At 41.8% G+C, this 19,593-nt stretch overlaps 1 protein-coding gene and 1 long non-coding RNA gene across 7 annotated transcripts in view; one reads left to right on the forward strand and one right to left on the reverse strand.

Moving 5' to 3' along the window:
• Positions 1 to 19,593, forward strand: part of COL9A1 (collagen type IX alpha 1 chain) — a 97,625-nt gene that overhangs the window by 39,601 nt on the left and 38,431 nt on the right. For 2 of the 6 annotated variants that reach the window (XM_082218285.1, XM_082218286.1), the window contains exons 5-12: positions 2,261 to 2,657; positions 9,004 to 9,087; positions 9,821 to 9,841; positions 12,085 to 12,159; positions 12,944 to 12,979; positions 13,083 to 13,145; positions 15,293 to 15,346; positions 15,663 to 15,698. In XM_082218285.1, coding sequence (XP_082074411.1) covers positions 2,261 to 2,657; positions 9,004 to 9,087; positions 9,821 to 9,841; positions 12,085 to 12,159; positions 12,944 to 12,979; positions 13,083 to 13,145; positions 15,293 to 15,346; positions 15,663 to 15,698 — 766 coding nt within the window. Of the gene's footprint in view, positions 1 to 2,260; positions 2,658 to 3,494; positions 3,631 to 3,702; positions 3,796 to 9,003; positions 9,088 to 9,544; positions 9,786 to 9,820; positions 9,842 to 12,084; positions 12,160 to 12,943; positions 12,980 to 13,082; positions 13,146 to 15,292; positions 15,347 to 15,662; positions 15,699 to 19,593 lie in introns of those variants that run through there. The other 4 variants (XM_082218288.1, XM_082218289.1, XM_082218287.1 and 1 more) reach the window with 4 other exon arrangements.
• LOC309529961 lies at positions 3,469 to 19,590 on the reverse strand. Its single transcript, XR_014218559.1, has 3 exons — positions 18,955 to 19,590; positions 4,307 to 4,425; positions 3,469 to 3,572 (listed from the first exon to the last, which is right to left on the reverse strand). It is a non-coding gene; the product is annotated as an uncharacterized lncRNA (long non-coding RNA).

The following is a 19,593-nucleotide window of genomic DNA, read 5'->3' on the forward strand; positions in this document are numbered from 1 at the left end:
TTCTATATTGTTTGGCAAGGCTCCTTTAAGGGATGAAGGAAGTTTCAGTGGTTCCTATTTGCATATCTCCAAGGAAACCTTGGAAACTAATGTAAGAATAAAAACGAAAGGATTATCAGTTTTGTTTCTGCAATTTTCCCTCTTCTCAGTGAATAGCGCAAAGTGAATTCTTTATCACTGTTTCTCTTTTCCCCCAGCAATTCAATGTTCACTTTGAATTGCAATTATTTACCATCAATATTTTATTTTTATTTATCCTATGTTTATTATTTATTTAACCCTCTCCTCCCCAAGGAGCGTAAGCTATTTGCCCTGTTTCATTGTTGGATTGCTTCATTTTGGGCACTGTGTTATAATAGCTACTGCTCAAGAGACCTCAGTTCATATCCTTCCTCTGTTGTTAAGTTGCCTACGTAGGTTTAGGCCAGACACTAAGCTACCTATATCACAGGATAATTGTGAGGAATAGAGTAGTGGGATAACATGCACTACTCTTGCAAGGAAGATGGGTTGTAAATTTAACAGTGTTTTACCAGAGTTTATCAGCTCACATTTGCCACACTACCACAATGCTAATTAAGGTGATCTGAGAGCCAGCATTGTACAGGTGGATTGAGGATTCAAATTTTTGAGGCTTTAAAGCCATTGATAATGGTTCTGGGGACTTTATAGGCAGCAAACATATACAATTCATGATAAGTCAATCACATGATCCTTTCAGCATTGATGGCACTTGACCCAAGCACACTCAGATAGCATTTCCACCATGTAATAAACTGGCCTTAATTGTTGCTTTGAAACTGGGGAATATTTATGGTGGATTTAATAGGTCTATCATCATGGTTGTAAATAAAAATAATTGCTGTTGTTTAGCATCACCATCATTTAGCTTAGGTTCGTCCTTTGAGTAACAGCATAAACACATATAATTAAATTAAATTAAATTAATTAAAACAGGTAAGAAGGGAACAGGAAGCGGAAATGAACAGAAAAGGAACCAGTAGGGAAAGCTGTAAAAGCACCTGGAGCTTTTTTTTTAACTATAAATAATAGTAGTAGTAGTAGTAGTAGTAGTAATAATAGGCTTCAAGCAGTTTTTAAAGGTGAGGAAGGAAGAACAATATGAGAAAACAGTCAGTTCTTCACTTGACAGCTCTGCCATAGGCTATGTATATTTAAAACACATTCAGAATACCCCCCCCCCCAAGAATCCTGGTAACTGTAATTTACCCCTCACAGCCCCACAGTTCCAAGCACTCTTAACAACATGCAATTCCCAGGATAGTTTGAGGTGGTGAAAACAACGCTTTAAATATATGCTGTGTATGCAACTATAGTATGCACCAGTTGTTGCCTGCTGACATAACACATTATGGTTAAATATTCAAACAGTGAGTGGAGCCTGAGTGCAGATCCACTCAGCAAAGCTAAGGCTGCAGGAGCAGGTCTCGAATATAGTCAGGAAGGAACACTTCTTGGTAGTGGCACCCGCCCCGCGGAACGCCCTCCCACCAGATTTCAAAGAAAAAAATAACTACCAAACTTTTAGAAGACATCTGAAGGCAGCCCTGTTTAGGGAAGCTTTTAATGTTTAATAGGTTATTGTATTTTAGTGTTTTGTTGGAAGCCGCCCAGAGTGGCTGGGGAAACCCAGCCAGTTGGGCGGGGTATAAATAAATTATTATTATTATTATTATTATTATTATTATTATTATTATTATTATGGCTTTAACCACGTGTCCATGAATTCAGTAATGCATCTTTACTGGCAGCAAATGCATAGAAAATTTTAAATGTGGTCACCGTTGGCTAAGTGGGGTTGCTGTTGATCTTGATTGATTTGTTTAGTTCACCTCACTGTTACTGGCTAAAAGGTCATAAGCATGATGCCTTGTCTTGAGTTGTTTGTAACATAGGAAGAGCTAATATTTTTGAGTCACAATTCCTTTGGCCAGCAGTAAAGCAGTAAAGAGCTGATGACTCAGACTGGGACAAAACTACTAGTGGGAGGATGCTGCCCTGAGGTGGTCAACTCTTATAAAATCATAGAATTGTAGAGTTGGAAGGTACCATAAGGGGCATCTCACCCAAGCCTTTGCAATGCTGGAATTTCTTGTCCAGTGTGGGGCTCGAACCCTGAGATAAAGGGTCTCATGCTCTACTGAATGAGTCATCTTTCCATTTTGACAGTTCATCCCAAATGCTAAATCAGATGAGCAAATAAACAACAACTAGCCTGTTTTACTTTGATCCTATACAGGTCTTTGTATCCTAATGGATTACCTAATGAATATTCCATTCTAACGACTTTTCGAATGGCTGGAACTACTCTTCAGAAGTATTGGAGCGTTTGGCAGGTTCTAGACTCTTCTGGAAAAGAGCAAGTTGGATTGAAGTTTAATGGGCAAGCCAAGTCTCTTGAGTACTCATATAAAGGGATTGATGGAAGTCTCCAAACAGCAACGTTTCTGGATTTGCCGTATCTCTTTGATTCCCAGTGGCATAAGGTTATGGTTGGCATAGAAAGGAGTGCTGTCACACTTTATGTTGACTGTACTCAGATCCAGACTTTAGCCATAAAACCAAGAGGAAAGATCAACGTTGATGGCTTTACCACACTGGGAAAACTGAAAGATAACCCTCAAATTTCAGTTCCGGTAAGTTTTAAACATTTACATTTACAAAGAAAGTACTTCCTTTAGCTTTCCTTTGACTTTTTCGTGTGGCAGGGTGGGGGGGATAGATGTAGGCTGGCATCACAATATATATATTTCAAATGGAGCAGGAAGATATGGCTCTGTGATTTTGATGATATAGGGAAGCATTGATTATCTTTTAACAAGCTTTAAATTAGAAAACCTTATTATAGTCATATATCTGGAAAGTTGCTTGTACTGATCCTTTAAGAACCCTGTAGATACTGGGGAAGGAGGGGGGCAATTCTGAAAACAATAGATAATTTAATAAACCAGATTATAATGGATTGTGGATTTAATGTTCTGCCAAAGAATTAAGTACAAGACTTACCTCAACTCATTACAAAACATAATTAAAAGCCACCAAACCTTTACACATTTGCAGTGAACGTGACCATCTTTAAACTTTATTATGATTAAGCAGCTTATAAGAATTAATTGTGTTCTCGGTGACATTAAAAGTTCAATTGATTTATGTGGGGGTATCCATTGAAAGTAATATTTATTATATTTGAGCTATAATCCTGTTAATTTCAAAACCTCAGGATAGAAATGACATTATCTTGGCCTTCTTTCTGCAATGGTCACCACAGAACATGACCACACACACACACACACACACAATCTCACAAGATAACATTTCATGGAATAAAATCACTACTTGGTTTTGAAATCCTGTAACTGCAGTAGGGCCAGAGGTTCGGAATCTTCAGACGTAGTCAGACCTCCTTGCTTATGACATCACAATGCAGAAGCAATAATTGCTTTGCATGAGAAAACTGTTACTAAATTATTCTGATCATAATAATTTTTGAAGTCCTTTCTTCTCTGTTCCCTCGCCAAGAAAGTTGGTATTCAGGAACCTTGGCTGTGACACTGTATAATGAGCATATTTATTTTCAGAGAGGAATTGCGATTGGTGTGAAGTATGTAAGTAAGTGTGAAGTACCTACTGTCTATGACAGATGGAAAATAATTTGTACCATGAAGATGTGGAAATTCCACTTTTGGATAATGAGTCATGCTGCACTTTTATTTCCCCAAAAAAGGTGTTTTGTTCCATAGAAAGCAAATAGAGGCATTAAAAGAATGCACACATGTAAGGCCTTTTTTATTTACTAATTCACCCCATTTTACTAAACTTGTAGTGTCATTAATTAGGATTAATGGTATTTTCTATCTCGTTTCTAGTACAGTGGTACCTCGGGTTACATACACTTCAGGCTACATACACTTCAGGTTACAGACTCCGCTAACGCAGAAATAGTACCTTGGGTTAAGAACTTTGCTTCAGGATGAGAACGGAAATCGCAGCACAGCAGCAGCAGCAGCAGCAGGGGGCCCCATTAGCTAAAGTGGTGCTTCAGGTTAAGAACAGTTTTAGGTTAAGAAAGGACCTCCGGAACGAATTAAGTACGTAACCAGAGGTACCACTGTAATTGCATTTGGGTCACATCCTATGTACAATAATGCCTTACTAGGAGCTAGGTGGATTCATCAGGGATCAACTGTGCATGAACAATTGTTCTTTCCCCTCTATCCCACTGTTGTTGCTGTTTTTAATGGGAAGCAAGAAGAGCAAACAGAGGAAAGACTGCTCAACTTCCTACCTTTCGTCTGATCACTTCCGTGGGTAGTCAACAAATAACTTGCGGTGGCACTACGAGTGGTAGTAATTATCTGTTCCCTTGAAGGAGCAAAGTCTTAAAATGGCCCGCTATGTTCATGTCTGAAAGGAAGTGGAAGTTGGCCCACATTTGAATAAATTGTTTAAAAACAAACAAATATCAATATCAAGTTTAATGCAGATGACTGTGGTTATGTTGACCAATGAATAGGCAAAGCAGTGGTCCTTTATTTCACTAACGTCAAGTTAATGATTACAGATAGGTAGCCGTGTTGGTCTGCCATAGTCAAAATAAAAAAATTCCTTCCAGTAGCACCTTAAAGACCAACTAAGTTAGTTCTTGGTATGAGCTTTCGTGTGCATGCACACTTCTTCAGCTACTGGATGGAATTTTTTTATTTTGTCAAGTTAATGAAACAGCAGTCAGGCATTTTACTTCACTGGTCTCAATTGAATTCCACTTTAGATGCAACAGGGCTAATCTCTGTTTGATACTGTAGCTGAGGCAGAGCTGTTCACAAAGCAGAAGCAAACAGGTAATTTTTAGCTATACAGTGGTACCTCTGGTTACAAACTTAATTAGTTCCGGGGGTCCATTCTTAACCTGAAACTGTTCTTAACCTGAGGTACCACTTTAGCTAATGGGGCCTCCTGCTGCCGCCGTGCCGCTGTCACACGATTTCTGTTCTCATCCTGAGGTAAAGTTCTTAACCCGAGGTACTACTTCTGGGTTAGCAGACTCTGTAACCCGAAGTGTTTGTAACCCAAGGTGTTTGTAACCCGAGGTACCACTGTATGTGTTGAACTGCCTGTTTTGTGGGTTTGCCCATGACCCAGTTAAACTGCCGGGGGGGGGGGCAGAGCACGAAGGGATCCAAAGAGCTTTCAGAGTGTCATGTCAGAATGCAGAGGAGTACAGTATCTGCTGCTGAAGGCCTCTTTTAGCTGTTGAAAAATTACAAGGCAAAACAGAGCCACATGGTTCTGTCTCAATTGAATTCCATTTTAGATGTACTAGGGCACAGTTCTGCTGCTGTAGCTTACAGCACCCACTTAGAATTGGGCTGCCCATCCTGTCTAAACTTATTTGCTCCATTAATATTCTTATTACCTGTCTGCAGATGAAGGAAATTGCTCTTGTGTTATTGCATTTTGATTAGACTCCTACATGAATTGACCATAATGGGCCTAAACTGGCATGTAGCCGAGGACTTTGGCTTAAATGATTTGTTGGCTGCAGCAGTTATTCTTCCCACATGCTTCCAAAGGCTTTGCTCACTGCTGGCTGACAGCCTTTTGTTATATCCCCTCTGCCTTTTTGGAAGCATTCGTCTCTGTAGAGCTGTCCTTATTCATTCTTTGAGGTTTGTAACAAAGGGATATTCACTCCAGGATAAATAGGTTGAGAGCTACAGACATCACATCCTGTTTCATGAAATGCACCGACTGCTCCACTTGAAAACACTGACCTCCATTACACTGACCACAAGTTTTATTTACATAAAGGAAACTATCAGGTGGCTACATCTTTTGCTCATTGACAGTAGCTGTGGACACCCTTGGATTCAGCTGAATCACCCACTAGATGGCAATATAACCAGTGATGCCTACAAGTTGATTACCTGCATAGGGAATTCAAATGATGGTTGAAAAAGTTTAATTTTCAGGTTCTAAGCATTAAGGATGGGGCAGGGGGGAAAGGTGCAAATCAGTTTTTCTGTACATTGGTCTTTTCTGTAATGTTTACAGTTTACAATTACAGTAATATATCTGCATTTATACACACACATTACCATAGCATGTGCATTTTTAAAATACACGTTACTTAGCTGATGAACTGCATATATCCTTCACCCGTACCTGGGCTTCCTGCATTAATTCCCACATTTCTATTAACTTCTGTTAAGACTTACATTGACACTTAGCTACGATTAATGCTGATCAGGACTTGCTATTTCTAACTAGGTTTGAAATGTTTTGAAGTTGGTTTGCAGACTTTGGTTAAGGGTGTAAACCCTGGTTAGTGTTGTTGACATTGCTTAAGCAAACAGAAAATTCATGTCTGAGAGGGGAGGGGCTGGGAAAAGGAGCACATGGTTTCGCACCCTGTACTTGAACCTTCCACCGTAGTTAAGAGATGGGTTGTATTATTTATACACTGGCCCACCATATTATGCAAACCGGCTCATCAAAAGCATAGGTGTCAAGAGTAATTAAAAATAATAATTAAAGGTATCTTGGTTTGCAGATGATTATAAAAATAATGGAATTAAGCAGATCCTAGGGGTCATTAATAAATCCATGCTAAACTGCTTGTATCACATCGTTATAATCTTATAATACCAGCATGGAAAGTCAGGGCACACATTCCCTTGATTGTTTGCCTGTCTGGTGATTTCTGAGAACAAAGAGAGTTTCTTGGTAGATTTAATGATATAAAAGTAACAGCTAGATGTAAACTAAAACCCTGATTTGAAACACACTTGGAAGTTTCTGTTCACTTCAATGGCAGGTCCAAGTAATTTGCAATCAGTTATGCATGTGAAATGTGCAGTAAGGATGTAAGAGAGATGATAACACTAGGAAAGCAAATGTACTCTAAATGCTGGAAACCTAGAAACTCCAGAATAGGGAGAGAAAATGAAACCATAATCACTTATAATGATTATAAGAGGCAGGAGATAATTTGTGAAATGCCCCAGAGAAATGCAAAAGCATATTTGGGAATAAAGGTGATTTTGCATATTATCTTGGAGGAGTTCAGACTTAAAAGTCTCATTGATTGTATGAATAATGTAGAAATAAGTTTGTACTAGTTAGAGAATATGGCAAAATACTATGGTTCTTAGACTCAAATGGGTAAGGGCATTAGCTCAGCAACAGGCAGGTTTGAATATAGGAAATGAGATGACATGATGTATCGAAGAGGAAGTCAAGAAGTTATGGAAGGTTGTGCACAGAAAGATTTTAGGAACATAGATAATATCAACAAAATGATCCGTATTGGAAAAACACGGGTCAAAACAAGGAAATCATGGGTGCTGCAGGCTTATACTTTGTCCCCAAAGCATTCAAGAAAAATAGATCTGTGATTCTCAGCCTTTCCTAGTGTTGTGACCTGATCTAATACAATATTTTCAAAAGATCTTGTAAAATCAGAGGGAAGGGTGATTTAGCAACAGAAATGGCCCTTTCCTTGAAAAGGAATACTATGAGTTTGCATTAGAATATTCTTCTGAGTAGATAACACCATACAACTGATGTACCATGCAGAAAATTACATTAATAGGTGAACCTGTTAATAGGTGGAAATGACCCCTCTGTGCTTTGGTTCAGCAGTTGACTCTGGCTTTCAGTCTGTAAATATTTCCCCCCACTAATATGCAAACATTCAAATGTACCATTTGTAAACCTCACAGAGAGAAGTGTTTGATATCTTGGCCATTTCATAGGAACATTGCAAAAAAAAAAAGTTTTAAGAGCATTGTAGTGTACACAGGAGTCAAGTCTACATGATTCTGTATTCCTTTGCAGTCTGTTCTTTTACCTCACTAGGATCCCCTCCCCTTAAATTCAAACTTTTGGAAGAAAAAGAACCAACAAATGTTAATTTAAAAGCAAAACCAAATATTACCCTTTTCTTAATTTGAGCAGCACAACTGGAATTTGACTAAGAACCAGTGAGGGTCTCCTTATAAAGATCTGAGTTCAAATCCCTTCTGTCCAAGAAAAGTAATGTAAAACATTTTGGAGGGGTCTATTCAGATTAGACATGTTGTTCCAGTCACCTGACACACACAAAGGCTTTTACCTCTTGAACAGATGTAGAATGGCAAAGTTACAAATTTCCTTTCATAAAGGACTATACATTTCTGTTTTATCCCTTCATTAAACATACTAACGGACACAAATTAGTTAAATGATGCATTCCTTATAGAAAAGACTATACCTGTAATTTGTCCCTCCATTAAACATACTAAGAAACACAGGTATGAGAAAGCAATTTAAGGATTTAATTCATCAGAATTAGTTATATATGAATGCAGTGCACACACAGCAGGGTTCTCTTGGGATGTCTTCACAGGATATAGATATACTTTGCTAGTACCCCTTTGCCCATCTGTTTATTCATATGCTAATACATCCAGGACAAGTATCTTCTATATGCAGTACTTTTTTGTTTGGCCATTTTGATTGGGTCCCTAAAGACAACTGTATAAATAAATCCTTGGTTTAATGCGTTCTAGGGGCTATTCAGAAGTTTTGCACATTCCTGTGGCCATTTGGAAGGAATGCATTCTGGTCACATTTTGGCGTCATTCTTTTTTTAGCATGGTAGGTAATCCACTGCTCTAAAACTGGTGTGATGCAGAGACTTTTTGCGTTCTAATATCTGGGGACAGTTTGCTTATCCATCAAGCGGTCTTTGAGTAATCGCTCTGCCAGCCTCCATTTCCACCCACAGAATGGAGGCAATTACTACCTACCTCACAAGTTTGTGAGGATCAAAGGGATGAGGAAATGCTGCTATCTGTATCCAGCCTTCAGGAAAGGGAAGGCTTGGAAATCAATGAAATAATCATCCAACACTTAAAAGGATGTTAAAGGTTAGTGAGTTAGAATGGTGCTGTTGCTAAACCACTATGAAAAGGTAAACCACCTTCCCTGTTTCTGTCCTAGTTTGAGATCCAGTGGATGATGATTCATTGTGACCCTCAACGACCCCAGAGAGAAACTTGCGGTGAACTTACAGCTCGGAGTTCGGTAAGATTGTAGTGTGAGGTCTGTGCTTGGGCTGTGTACACACCAGCAACTTAAAATGCAGCTAGGTCGTTCTTTTTCTTTTTCTCAATTTGGATCAGAGCTGGTTTGGGGGGGAAATGCATAAGAACACAGTGTTTCACAAAAAAACGACAGGCTAGATTATAGACAGTGTACTTCACGTGTACACTGCTTCCCAAACAAGTGGGTGTGCACTGACTGCAGAGTACATGGGAGTTTGTACACAGCCTTTACAACATTGGAGGATTCAAAGTGCCGTAATGCATTTCCTTTCTAGTGATATATTATAACGGGCTGGGGAAAATAATGGCAATAATCTGTGCCTGATCATTCTGCTCAAAGCATAGATCAAGCCAAGAGTTGCTGGAAGATGCAGGCTGCTGGCTGCAGGGCAAAGGGTTAAAAAGCCAGTGTCATTCAATCCCTCCTTTCTAGCCATCAGGTTTCCTCCAATCTCTGTTACCCTCCTCCACAGCCATTCATTAGCAGAATAACTGTGCCTATTGCAGACTGTGCCTTTCTAGGTGTTCTGGAGGGGTCCTTCTGGGGGTTATTTTTTAACATCCTAAAATCCATCTGAGGCAATCAAAGACGAGTCCATGGCTCTCAGTGTTCCAGGCAAGAGGTTTTCCTGCCTCCTTGGGTTTTTCCTGCAAGTCATTTGCCTTTGCCTTTCTCAAGTAAGTTTTGCCTGACTTTTTTTTGTTCTTTTCAGATAAGCCAGACAGCCGTCAAGGTAAGTTTTAAAGGCAGGATGCTTGCCCAGTGCAGAGGATAAAGTATTTCTATATGCTCCCTGTTCTGATCTATCAGCACTCTGCTTCACCCCCCTTCCCCTCTTTGTTTGGTAATCAAAGGAACTGCTAATATGCATTTTTGTAATTATGCTATTATGTTGGAAAATATGCAGAAATTGTTGTGCCCTGCTGATGAACTTCCCTGCATCATTTATTTGGCTGGCTACTTTTAAGAAACATGATGCTTGAATAGATGAAGGTTTGGTTCTACAAGGCTAGATCTTTACCTTAGATCAGACTGCTTTGCAGAGGTACCATTTAAGCAGAACACAATTTCTGTAAGTTCTGGCTTAAGTAGTGCCTCTTCCTTTGGCCTGTGCAGTGATTGAACAGTCCACCCCTCATCCCATGTTGAAATCTGGCACCCCTGCCTCTTGAATATAATTTTTAGCTCAATTGAATACTTTTAATTCAGTTCAGTGCAGTGGGTCAGGTCAGGACTAAGGTATGTGAAATGAGGTTCCATGGAAATCAGTGGAACAAGTTAGTCACCATTTAATCCCGTGGATTTCGTTGTGACCTAAGTTCATTGAACTTGGTCTGGTTCCAACTCAATAGGTGATTATGGATGCCCATGAGGAATTAATATGGATACGTTGCCCCTTCTTTAAGCAATCTTTTCAAAAACAAGAATCGGCATCATTAAAAGAGTAGCAAATGTAGGATCTTTTATCCGTGTTATATATATGAAGTGGGGATTCCAATCTGTGTCAGCCATTGTGAGTATGGAACCAAGCAGAGGTGGTAGATATTTTGGATGATTCTACATAAATGGTACATCATTTTAATGATTATGGTTTTACAGATCTTAGCCATGTTTTATCTATTATTTATGAATACCTTTACAGAGAAAATGAAAAGGGTCATTGGTGCCCAAGAAACTCACTGGTTTAGCATAGTAAGGATAAGCCACTTTTTGGCTTATCTGAGGAAAGCAGTTTTTTTGGCTTGTCTGAGGAAAGCAGTCTTTTTTAAAATGCCGTCTGAGAAGTCAGGAAACACAAGAATTATGTCTAGAACTGGCATTCTCACAGTCTGAAACTGCCTAGCAAATCGGTGCCCCTGCTTTTAGTGTCAGTAGTTCACCTTCTCTGCAAGAGGTGTGAGGGGAGCGAAAGGGGCCTGCTTAAAGGTTTGCTTCACAAAGCACCTATTGTGAAGTTAACGTTGCCTGGCAGTTGGAATTTAGTCATAAAAAGGAAATCGTGGAGTATGTTGTAGAACCTGAGGGCCCTCCCCAAAACTATTTTGGGGGAATATGAGGCACACACTGAAGTTTCACATAGAAAGCAGCATATTTGAAAGGGATTTAGGAATGGTTTTTTTTTTTTTTAAAAGTGGGGGGAGGTAGGTCCTATTTTTAGAAGAAAACGCTTACAGAAGAAAACATATTATACACAGGACCATGATGGGAGCTTTTTGAAACCTTCATCATACATGCCTTTTAGAATATGAATATGGATCTGTAGGAATAATGGTGATCTCTCTTGGTAAGATAAAGCATAGTAAATCCTGGGGGTTACTTGCAGAGGTCAGTTTATTTCCTCTCAAAGTTGTTTATTATTATTATTATTATTATTATTATTATTATTATTATTATTTACAAAGGACGGAAATTGGTTGACATCTGATCCAAAGAGCACTGTTTTATTACATTTTATCACTGGTGTCATGTTTGGGAAGTTGACTTTTCTCTTCAGAATGTGTGGGGGAAATGAAAAGCAAAGTATGCTATTTGCACACACACCTCCTAGGGATCTCTGGAAAAAACCACACAAAACCACTAAATACAGGGGTTGGGCAGAATGATACATTTTAATCTCTGAGTCCTAGATTTACAGCATGTGACTGCCTCCGTCTTGAATTGTAGATTAATATAGAGTGTGGTCAAAGTGTTGGGATTTAAAAAGTCCTAATGAAAAACGGAACACAATTCAGTGGCACAGTTAAAGTTATCTGGGCACCGGGACAGGGAAGCTGAACTCTGGTCACGGATCCTGAGACTCCTGCATTGCAGGGGGTTGGACTAGATGACCCTCGGGGTCCCTTCTAACTACGATTCTGTGAATCTGTGGTGGCCCTTAACTGCTGGCTCTCAACTTCCAATCCTTCCCCCTATTTCTCGTATGATTTCTATGCCTCCCTGCTCCACTGTCTTAAGTACTCTTTTATTTCTTGCCAGAGAGGCCCCCCAGGTCCACAAGGCCCCCCTGGCCCGCCAGGCCCCCCAGGAGTTCCTGGCATCGACGGCATCGACGTAAGTTTATTTTGTGCATAAAGCTGGACTGTCATCCCCGCTTGAGGAATTCCTCCCTGTAGCTGTCCCTCTGAGTATACAGTATTGAGCATGTGACACTTGAGTTCGTTAACTCTCCGTAACCCACTGCTAGCCGGCGGAAGGAATTAGTTCCTGGGATTTTGTGCCAAGAATCCTAAATGTGCATTCCAAGACTCATTTCACGAGGGGCGTGCTAGTGGCTTGAAGTAAATTGGTATATATAATGTGTTTCTTTTACCGTATTTTTCGCCCTATAGGACGCACCGTCCCATAAGGCGCACCTAGTTTTTTGGGGGGAAATAAAGGGGAAAAAATTATTTCCCCCCCAGGGGCGGGGCGGGGGCGGGGGAGACCCGAGCTTCCCCTGACCCCAGCCCCCAAACAGGCAGCTCTCTGCAAGCCGTGGGAGCCCAGCGCTGGCTCCCGCTGCTTGCGTAGAGGTCTGCGAAGCCTGGAGAGCGAGAGGGGTCGGTGCGCACCGACCCCTCTCGCTCTCCAGGCTTCAGCGAAAGCCTGCATTCGCCCCATAGGACGCACACACATTTCCCCTTCATTTTTGAGGTGAAAAAGTGCGTCCTATAGGGCGAAAAATACGGTAAATTGCATTACGGGCTGTGTTCGATTAGTATTTATAACAGCGATTCTGCAGTCCTAGCAATCAGGGGTTTCTTCTAAGAATATCTGAATAAAGCTTTTGCATATGGAAATGTGACAGGTTTAAAAAGTATCCTTACTTTGCTGTTTCCCTCTTCTATTCCTCTAGGGGGACAGAGGTCCTAATGGGCCCGTGGGCCCTGCGGTAAGTGGCTGATAGCTCTCGCCATGCTTTTATCAAAGGATGCATAGGTATCTCCTCTCTTCTAATGCCTTAATTTTCCCCCATCTCCAATGCATTCCTGCAGGGCCCAGATGGAGAACCAGGTAGACCAGGTGTCCCTGGATTGCCAGGAATACCTGGGGCTGATGTGAGTAGATTTTCTTCTTCTTTGGGGCTAGGCAAAACCTCTCTCTGTGAAATGTTGCTACCAATCTGAAAGGCCTCTGGTTGTAATAGCAAGCCAGGGCATTTAGCCTGAGCGGGATATTTCCAAGTTGAGAGACGGTCCCTTCTGGAGCAGAGGCAGACAGGGGCTGGGCGTTTCTAGGGGAGTGGCAGGGGAATGAGCAAAGCAGCTGATGCACTAAGCTTCTGAGAGAGGATTCATTCCTCCCAGAATTCCTTTGAATTCAAACAGGAAAGGTACTACTTGCTGCAGCTGCCCTCCTTGTTTAGAGCAGAGCATAGCAGTAGGAAAGGGAATGCAAGGCAGGGATCCAGAGGTTGCTTGGGTTGAATCAGCACCTGGCTCTGATCCATCTTTCCCCTGCCCACTGACAGTTTTGCAACTTGTTAGGACAGATTTCTGAGAGGTGCTGGGACTGGGGATAAATTAGGAGATAAATTGCACCTAACAAGGCCCCAAAGCCAGGTTTTGTATGTTCCTATACCTCATAATATTTTGTCTGAGAAAGCAAGATAATATTCCTGAGGTTTGTTCCCAACTTTACATTCCCACATTTCAAATGGGGTTTCTGATTTTTTTGGAAGGAACATTAGCAGATGAATAATTTCTTCCAAAACAATGGCAGAGATACAGGTGCTGATTAATTAATTGTACACCTGGTTATTGTGAGCTCATGAGAGTGAGTTTTGAGCTTGTCATATGTGGTGCCCTCCCTCCCTCTACTGTGTAGAAACCTATGTGGCACAGGTCATATTCTACACATAATTTTTTTATTTGAATGGCAATTTGTAGGACATGCTTGTGAACTATGCAGGGCTGTCTTTAGCAGATACGGCGCCGGGGTGCAAATATCTGCCCAGCATCCCCCAAATTACCACAGATAGTGTTGGGGTGGCCGTAGCTGCGCACTGCCAGCCATTGGGGGGCACAACTCTTCATGTCGCTGCGGGAGAGTGATCCCCCAGAGGCTTGGGAGGGAAGCTGCACGCCCGCCAGCCTTATGGTTGGTGGGGCACAGCTGGCGGGTGTGCAGGGAAAGGGGAGGCCACTGGCAAAGCCACGCAGCTCCCCCACTTGCTGGGGTGCCCCTGAGGGGCCGGCGCCCTGGCGCGATGCACCACTAAGCCCTATGGGAAAGACGGCTCTGGAACTATGCCCGTATAAAGACTCCCAAGTTACATGGGAGGATAGCTAAGTCGGAAGAGCATGAATGAGACTCTTAATCTCAGGGTTGTGGTCTTGAGCCCCACTTTGGACAAAAGATCCTGCATTTGCAGGAGTTTGGACTAGATAACTCTTGTGGTCCCTTCCAACTCTGCATTTCTATGATGTTCTGCATACAGCACTTTGTGAGCATGCAAAAATGCCCTCAAGTGCATGCAAGGTTGTTCAGCAGAGGTTATTTCTTTTGGGCCACCATCTTCAAACCTCTTTCTCCAGAGTAATCAAAAATATATAGGACTGCTGTAGTATAAGTGTTTGGCAAGATATCCAGAACCTTTTAGAGCCCTTTCGTTAATTGTTGTTAATTCTAAATAATGACTGAGGAGGCTGCAGTCCAACACAAGTTGGGTGTGCTTAAGTCCATTTGTTTCAGTGGGTTTCAGCATATTTTAGTTGTTGGGCTGTGGCCTAGTCTGTGGTGAAAAGACACACAACATAAAATACAGACCTTGGGCAAACTGCCAAGTTCCACAGCACAATCCTGTGCCTGTTTACTAAGAAGTAAGTCCCACCGTCTTCCATGGGGCTTCCTTCCTAGGTCAGTGTGTTTACAATTGCAGCCTCAGCCTCAGGCCAGTTTGAATCTGGATAGCATCATATTTTAGAACTTTTTCTGGGACTGTTTTCACACTGCTTTCTCTTGGGGTTGTTTCCAAAAAACTTCCTTCCTCTGATGGGAAATGAATCCTACCACTACTAGAGGAAGGCAACTTTCGGATCCAACGGCAACACTCACGTGCAGACACATGAATACATGTACACACACACATGTTATACTGAGCTGTTTATCTTGTTTGGAACTTGGCACATTTTATAAACAGTTCCTTCTTGTGAACTAAAAGGTAATTGTTACTGTAATAAAAGTATATGCTTTGTTCCACAAGGGATTGACAGGCCCTGATGGATCCCCAGGCCGTGCTGGTCCAAAAGGACAAAAGGTAAGTTTAAAATCCCTTATTAAGTTTTCTTTCAGTTTTTTGGCCTCAGGACTTTTTAACAGGACTTTTGTATTTTGATTTTGTTCTGTGAACTGCCCTGAGACCTCCTGGTATAGGGCGGTATATAAACAACAACAACACAGTCGCAAATATCTGAAGATACTTATTAGCTGTTGATTAGTGATTTTAATATTATGGAATATTATGGAAAGTTCCCCACTATGTCCCCCCACCTCCAACATGAAAACCTATTATTCTGCTCAGTATATAACTGGTTTTAGACCCTCCCAGATAATATACATTTTATTTTTTGCAGGGTGAACCCGGGTTGCCTGGAGGCCGTGGACTGCCTGTACGTAATAGATTTTTATATAGTATCTATTTTAAAAAATCAATACTATGAATTTCTTTTCAGCTTTAGAACAGTAAAACAAAAGCAAGAGGAAAGCAGAGTAGGGGAGGGGAGAACCAACCCTCTACTTTCATAATCCCCGAGGGAGTTTCCAGTCAGACTAAAATAACACAAGAGCATAGAAAGTAGAACTTCTATCTTGAAATCAGTAGAGAGCAGATTTAATTTCTTCGCCTCCTTAGCCTTTATATGCCAACCTTCAGAAACTGGCCTTTAAAAACAACCTCTGTAGTATTTCATGGTCGAAATTGCTTGTGCTGACAAGATCAGGGGATTTTCTGATGAGGATCCGAAGGACCTTGTCCAGAGTTCTGGGATGGGGCTTTCTAAAAGCCCCTTCCTGCTTCTGCCCCTCAGGCTATTAAAAAAGACCCTGATCACTGGAAGTTGGTATGGACTCCCCCAGAAAAAGAAGTATTATCAGCATGAAAAGCTGTGCTTGGAAAGGAAAACTGGCAGCCATTCTGTTTATAGAAACAGGAGCTATTAAGCTATTGTCAGGTCCTATTTACAGATGGGCCTTATCATGATGATGTTTTTTTTAAAATTTTATTTTATTTGTACCATGCCCATCTGACAGGGTTGCCCCAGCCACTCTGGGCAGGATGTTATACTTCTGTCATAGTCTTCACCAAGGAGCTCAGTGTTAAACTCCTTCCTTCAATTCTGTATTCACCACAACCCTGTGAGGTAGGCAAGTCGGAGAGAATGTGGCAAGCCAAATATCACCCAGTGAACTAATGGCTGAGTGAGGAGTTGAACTAGGGCCTTCCATCTCCTAATCCAACACCTTAACTGCGCCGCATGGGTGTTCATGCTGGGCTTTACCTTGCCTTTATATTTGAACTGTACACACACATATTAGAGAGACAGGAATCCAAAGAGTTCTTTGTGTGAGTGGAAAGTGTTTCTGTGCACAAGGAGAAAGGAGCTGAACAAAAATGGCCTTGGTGCAGAGTTAAAAAACAACAACTCACCCTTTATATTCCCCTGCCCCACCCATTTTCAAGTCATCGACCAGCATATTCAGGAGGGCTGGGAATGGGTAGCAAAATATACAGAAACAAATTACGTATACATCAAACACTAGTTTACAATATATGAAAACTAATAAAAGATGAATCAAAACATTTATAGGATGTGAACTCCTGTGTAAACAGACACTTCTTAAACTGCAGAACTGAGGAGCCATCAATAACAAGGCCTTCCTATGTTGTGCAAACCAATGGGAGTGTTCCTCCCATTTCAAATATGTTCGTCTTTCTTTGGAATTGCGGCAAAGGAAAGAATCATAGAATCATAGAATCATAGAATCATAGAGTTGGAAGAGACCACAAGGGCCATCGAGTCCAACCCCCTGCCAAGCAGGAAAGGTTAGAGTCTGCTTCCCTATGTGCCACAGTACTGATCCTGCTTGGGCTCCCATGCAGCAACTATTTGCATAACAATAGGTGCACACACTGCATTAACAATAACACACTGAAACACCATGTTTATTTTGACCTTCAGAAACTGCAAAAATTGAAACCAGAACCCTGTAACTTCTTATGACTTCTGTTTCTTTCCAGGGGTGGAGGAAGGGGGGTGCAGTGGCTGGCTGTGGTCCACCCCCAGTGTCACCACTGGGGGGACGGGACAAAATGCCAGGCGGCACTTACTGTGGGGCCTGTAGCATGCCCAAGCCACCGCTTCTGGTTTGGGCATGCACAGGCTCCGCGCTGGCCCCACGGTCTGCCCACTGCCTCCCCGCCAGCTGTAGGGTGGCTGAGTGGGAGGAGTCAGGCAGACTCTGGAGGCCCTGCAGTCCGCCCCGCCCCTTCCTCCACCACTGGTTTTTTCCTATTCTATTTAATATCATTTACATACAGATTACTCCCTAATTAAAATATATATGCCTAAAAAATCACTGTGGCTTCCAATGAATATTAAAACAATAGAATGAAACAAGGGAATTGTATGTATTTAAAGAAGGCAAAGGGACCGAAATAACCTTAGTGAGTGTTAGGAGAACATTCACTAATAACACTTGCTCAAAAGTGTTCAGGGTGGCGTTGCTGCATTCCTTACAAGCCTTTGTTTGTTTGTTTGTTTTAAACAAAATAAATGATACATGGAGATGTGGATAAATAGGAAAGCATGCTACTGCTGTGAGAGAAATGTTACCGACAGCAGTAACATGAGTGCAATACTGTTTGTTCATAATGAAACTAAATTAGTGATGTTTGATAGAAGGCAAAATTAAAGGTGGCTGATGAGAAGGTTCCTACAGATGCCGGTTTCCTAGTGGAACGATTTAGCAGAGCATGTGGCGAATGATTGCACGGAATAGCTTGTGATAGCTGCTAATTTAAGCAAACTGAGTAGAAGAAAGTCACCCTGCATTTCATTACTTGGGGAATCAAAATAACAAAAAGAGAAATCAGTGGAGATGCAATATAACACTGAGACATTTTAGGAAAGATCCAAGCCTAGGGATTTTGGGGGTGATGTTAGCATATCCTGCACTGCCACCAGCTAGGCCTCACCGTCAGTCACCCAAAGGAGAGATTTCTCGTTTAAAATGTTCTGATGTACAGCCTGGCACTCAGCTAGGCCTAATGACTACCACAGACATCAACTTAATTATCTCCAGTGCCTATGCAATCCAATACTATGTGACTGGGAGTGGCCACCGGGACCACATAACACCGGTTCTGAGAGATCTGCATTGGCTCCCAGTACGTTTCTGAGCACAATTCAAAGTGTTGGTGCTGACCTTTAAAGCCCTAAATGGCCTCGGTCCTGTATACCTGAAGGAGCGTCTCCACGCCCATCGTTCAACCCGGACACTGAGATCCAGTGCCGAGGGCCTTCTGGCGGTTCCCTCATTGTGAGAAGCAAAGCTACAGGGAACCAGGCAGAGGGCCTTCTTGGTAGTGGCGCCCACCCTGTGGAACGCCCTCCCTTCAGATGTGAAGGAAATAAGCAGCTATCCTATCTTTAAAAGACATCTGACGGCAGCCCTGTTCAGGGAAGTTTTTAATATTTAACGCTGTATTGTTTTTAACACTTGATTGGGAGCCGCCCAGAGTGGCTGGGGAAACTCAGCCAGATGGGCGGGGTATAAATTATTATTATTATTATCCTCCCTAGCATCAGGGCAGGACCCCGAGTCACCAGAAGATAATGAAGGCAGTGGCAATTGCAGTTGCCTCACCTAGTGCTTCTCTTCATAGCTCCAGGCTGAATGAGTACTGGGTGACTGGAGCTGTCTTGCTTCCAGCGCTGCCACCTCCCTACCATTGCCCGTCATGGCTGTTGCCCCGCTACCACCCGTCTTTGTGCTCTGAGGCGAGGCCAACCACAGGGCTCCTTTCCCAGGGCCACCTCCCTGCTGCCAGCAGAACGGCCCTATAGGTTCCCTCACCCAGCTTCTTGAAACCGTGCATCTCCGCAAACTTGAACAGAACATTACTTGCCCCTTTGGAAAACGTGTGCACTTCTGTTTCCTAGCATCATTATGGCAGCGGCATTGAGCTTTAGAAATGTTAAGTTGTACCTTTAAGCCTAGATTAATCTATAAAGAAAATGGCTGGAATTGTTCTTTTAATAAAAAAAGGTTCTCTAAATAATGATTGACCTATTACAGGGAGCATCTACCTCAAAAGTAGTAAGCTTAAAACTTCATGAAATTGCTATCCATCCCAAATACCCAGAGAGCTAAAAATAATGCTTTCATTATTCCACAGTTTGGAGGGGGTGGAATCCATCTTGTTATTTGTTCTCTTATTTTATTGTTGAAGTGCTATGAAGTCTGAATATACTAAAAAACTAAAATGTGCTATATTTTTCCCCC

This window comes from Podarcis vaucheri, assembly GCF_965113315.1.
Source record: "Podarcis vaucheri genome assembly, chromosome: 3".
Lineage (NCBI taxonomy): Eukaryota > Metazoa > Chordata > Lepidosauria > Squamata > Lacertidae > Podarcis > Podarcis vaucheri.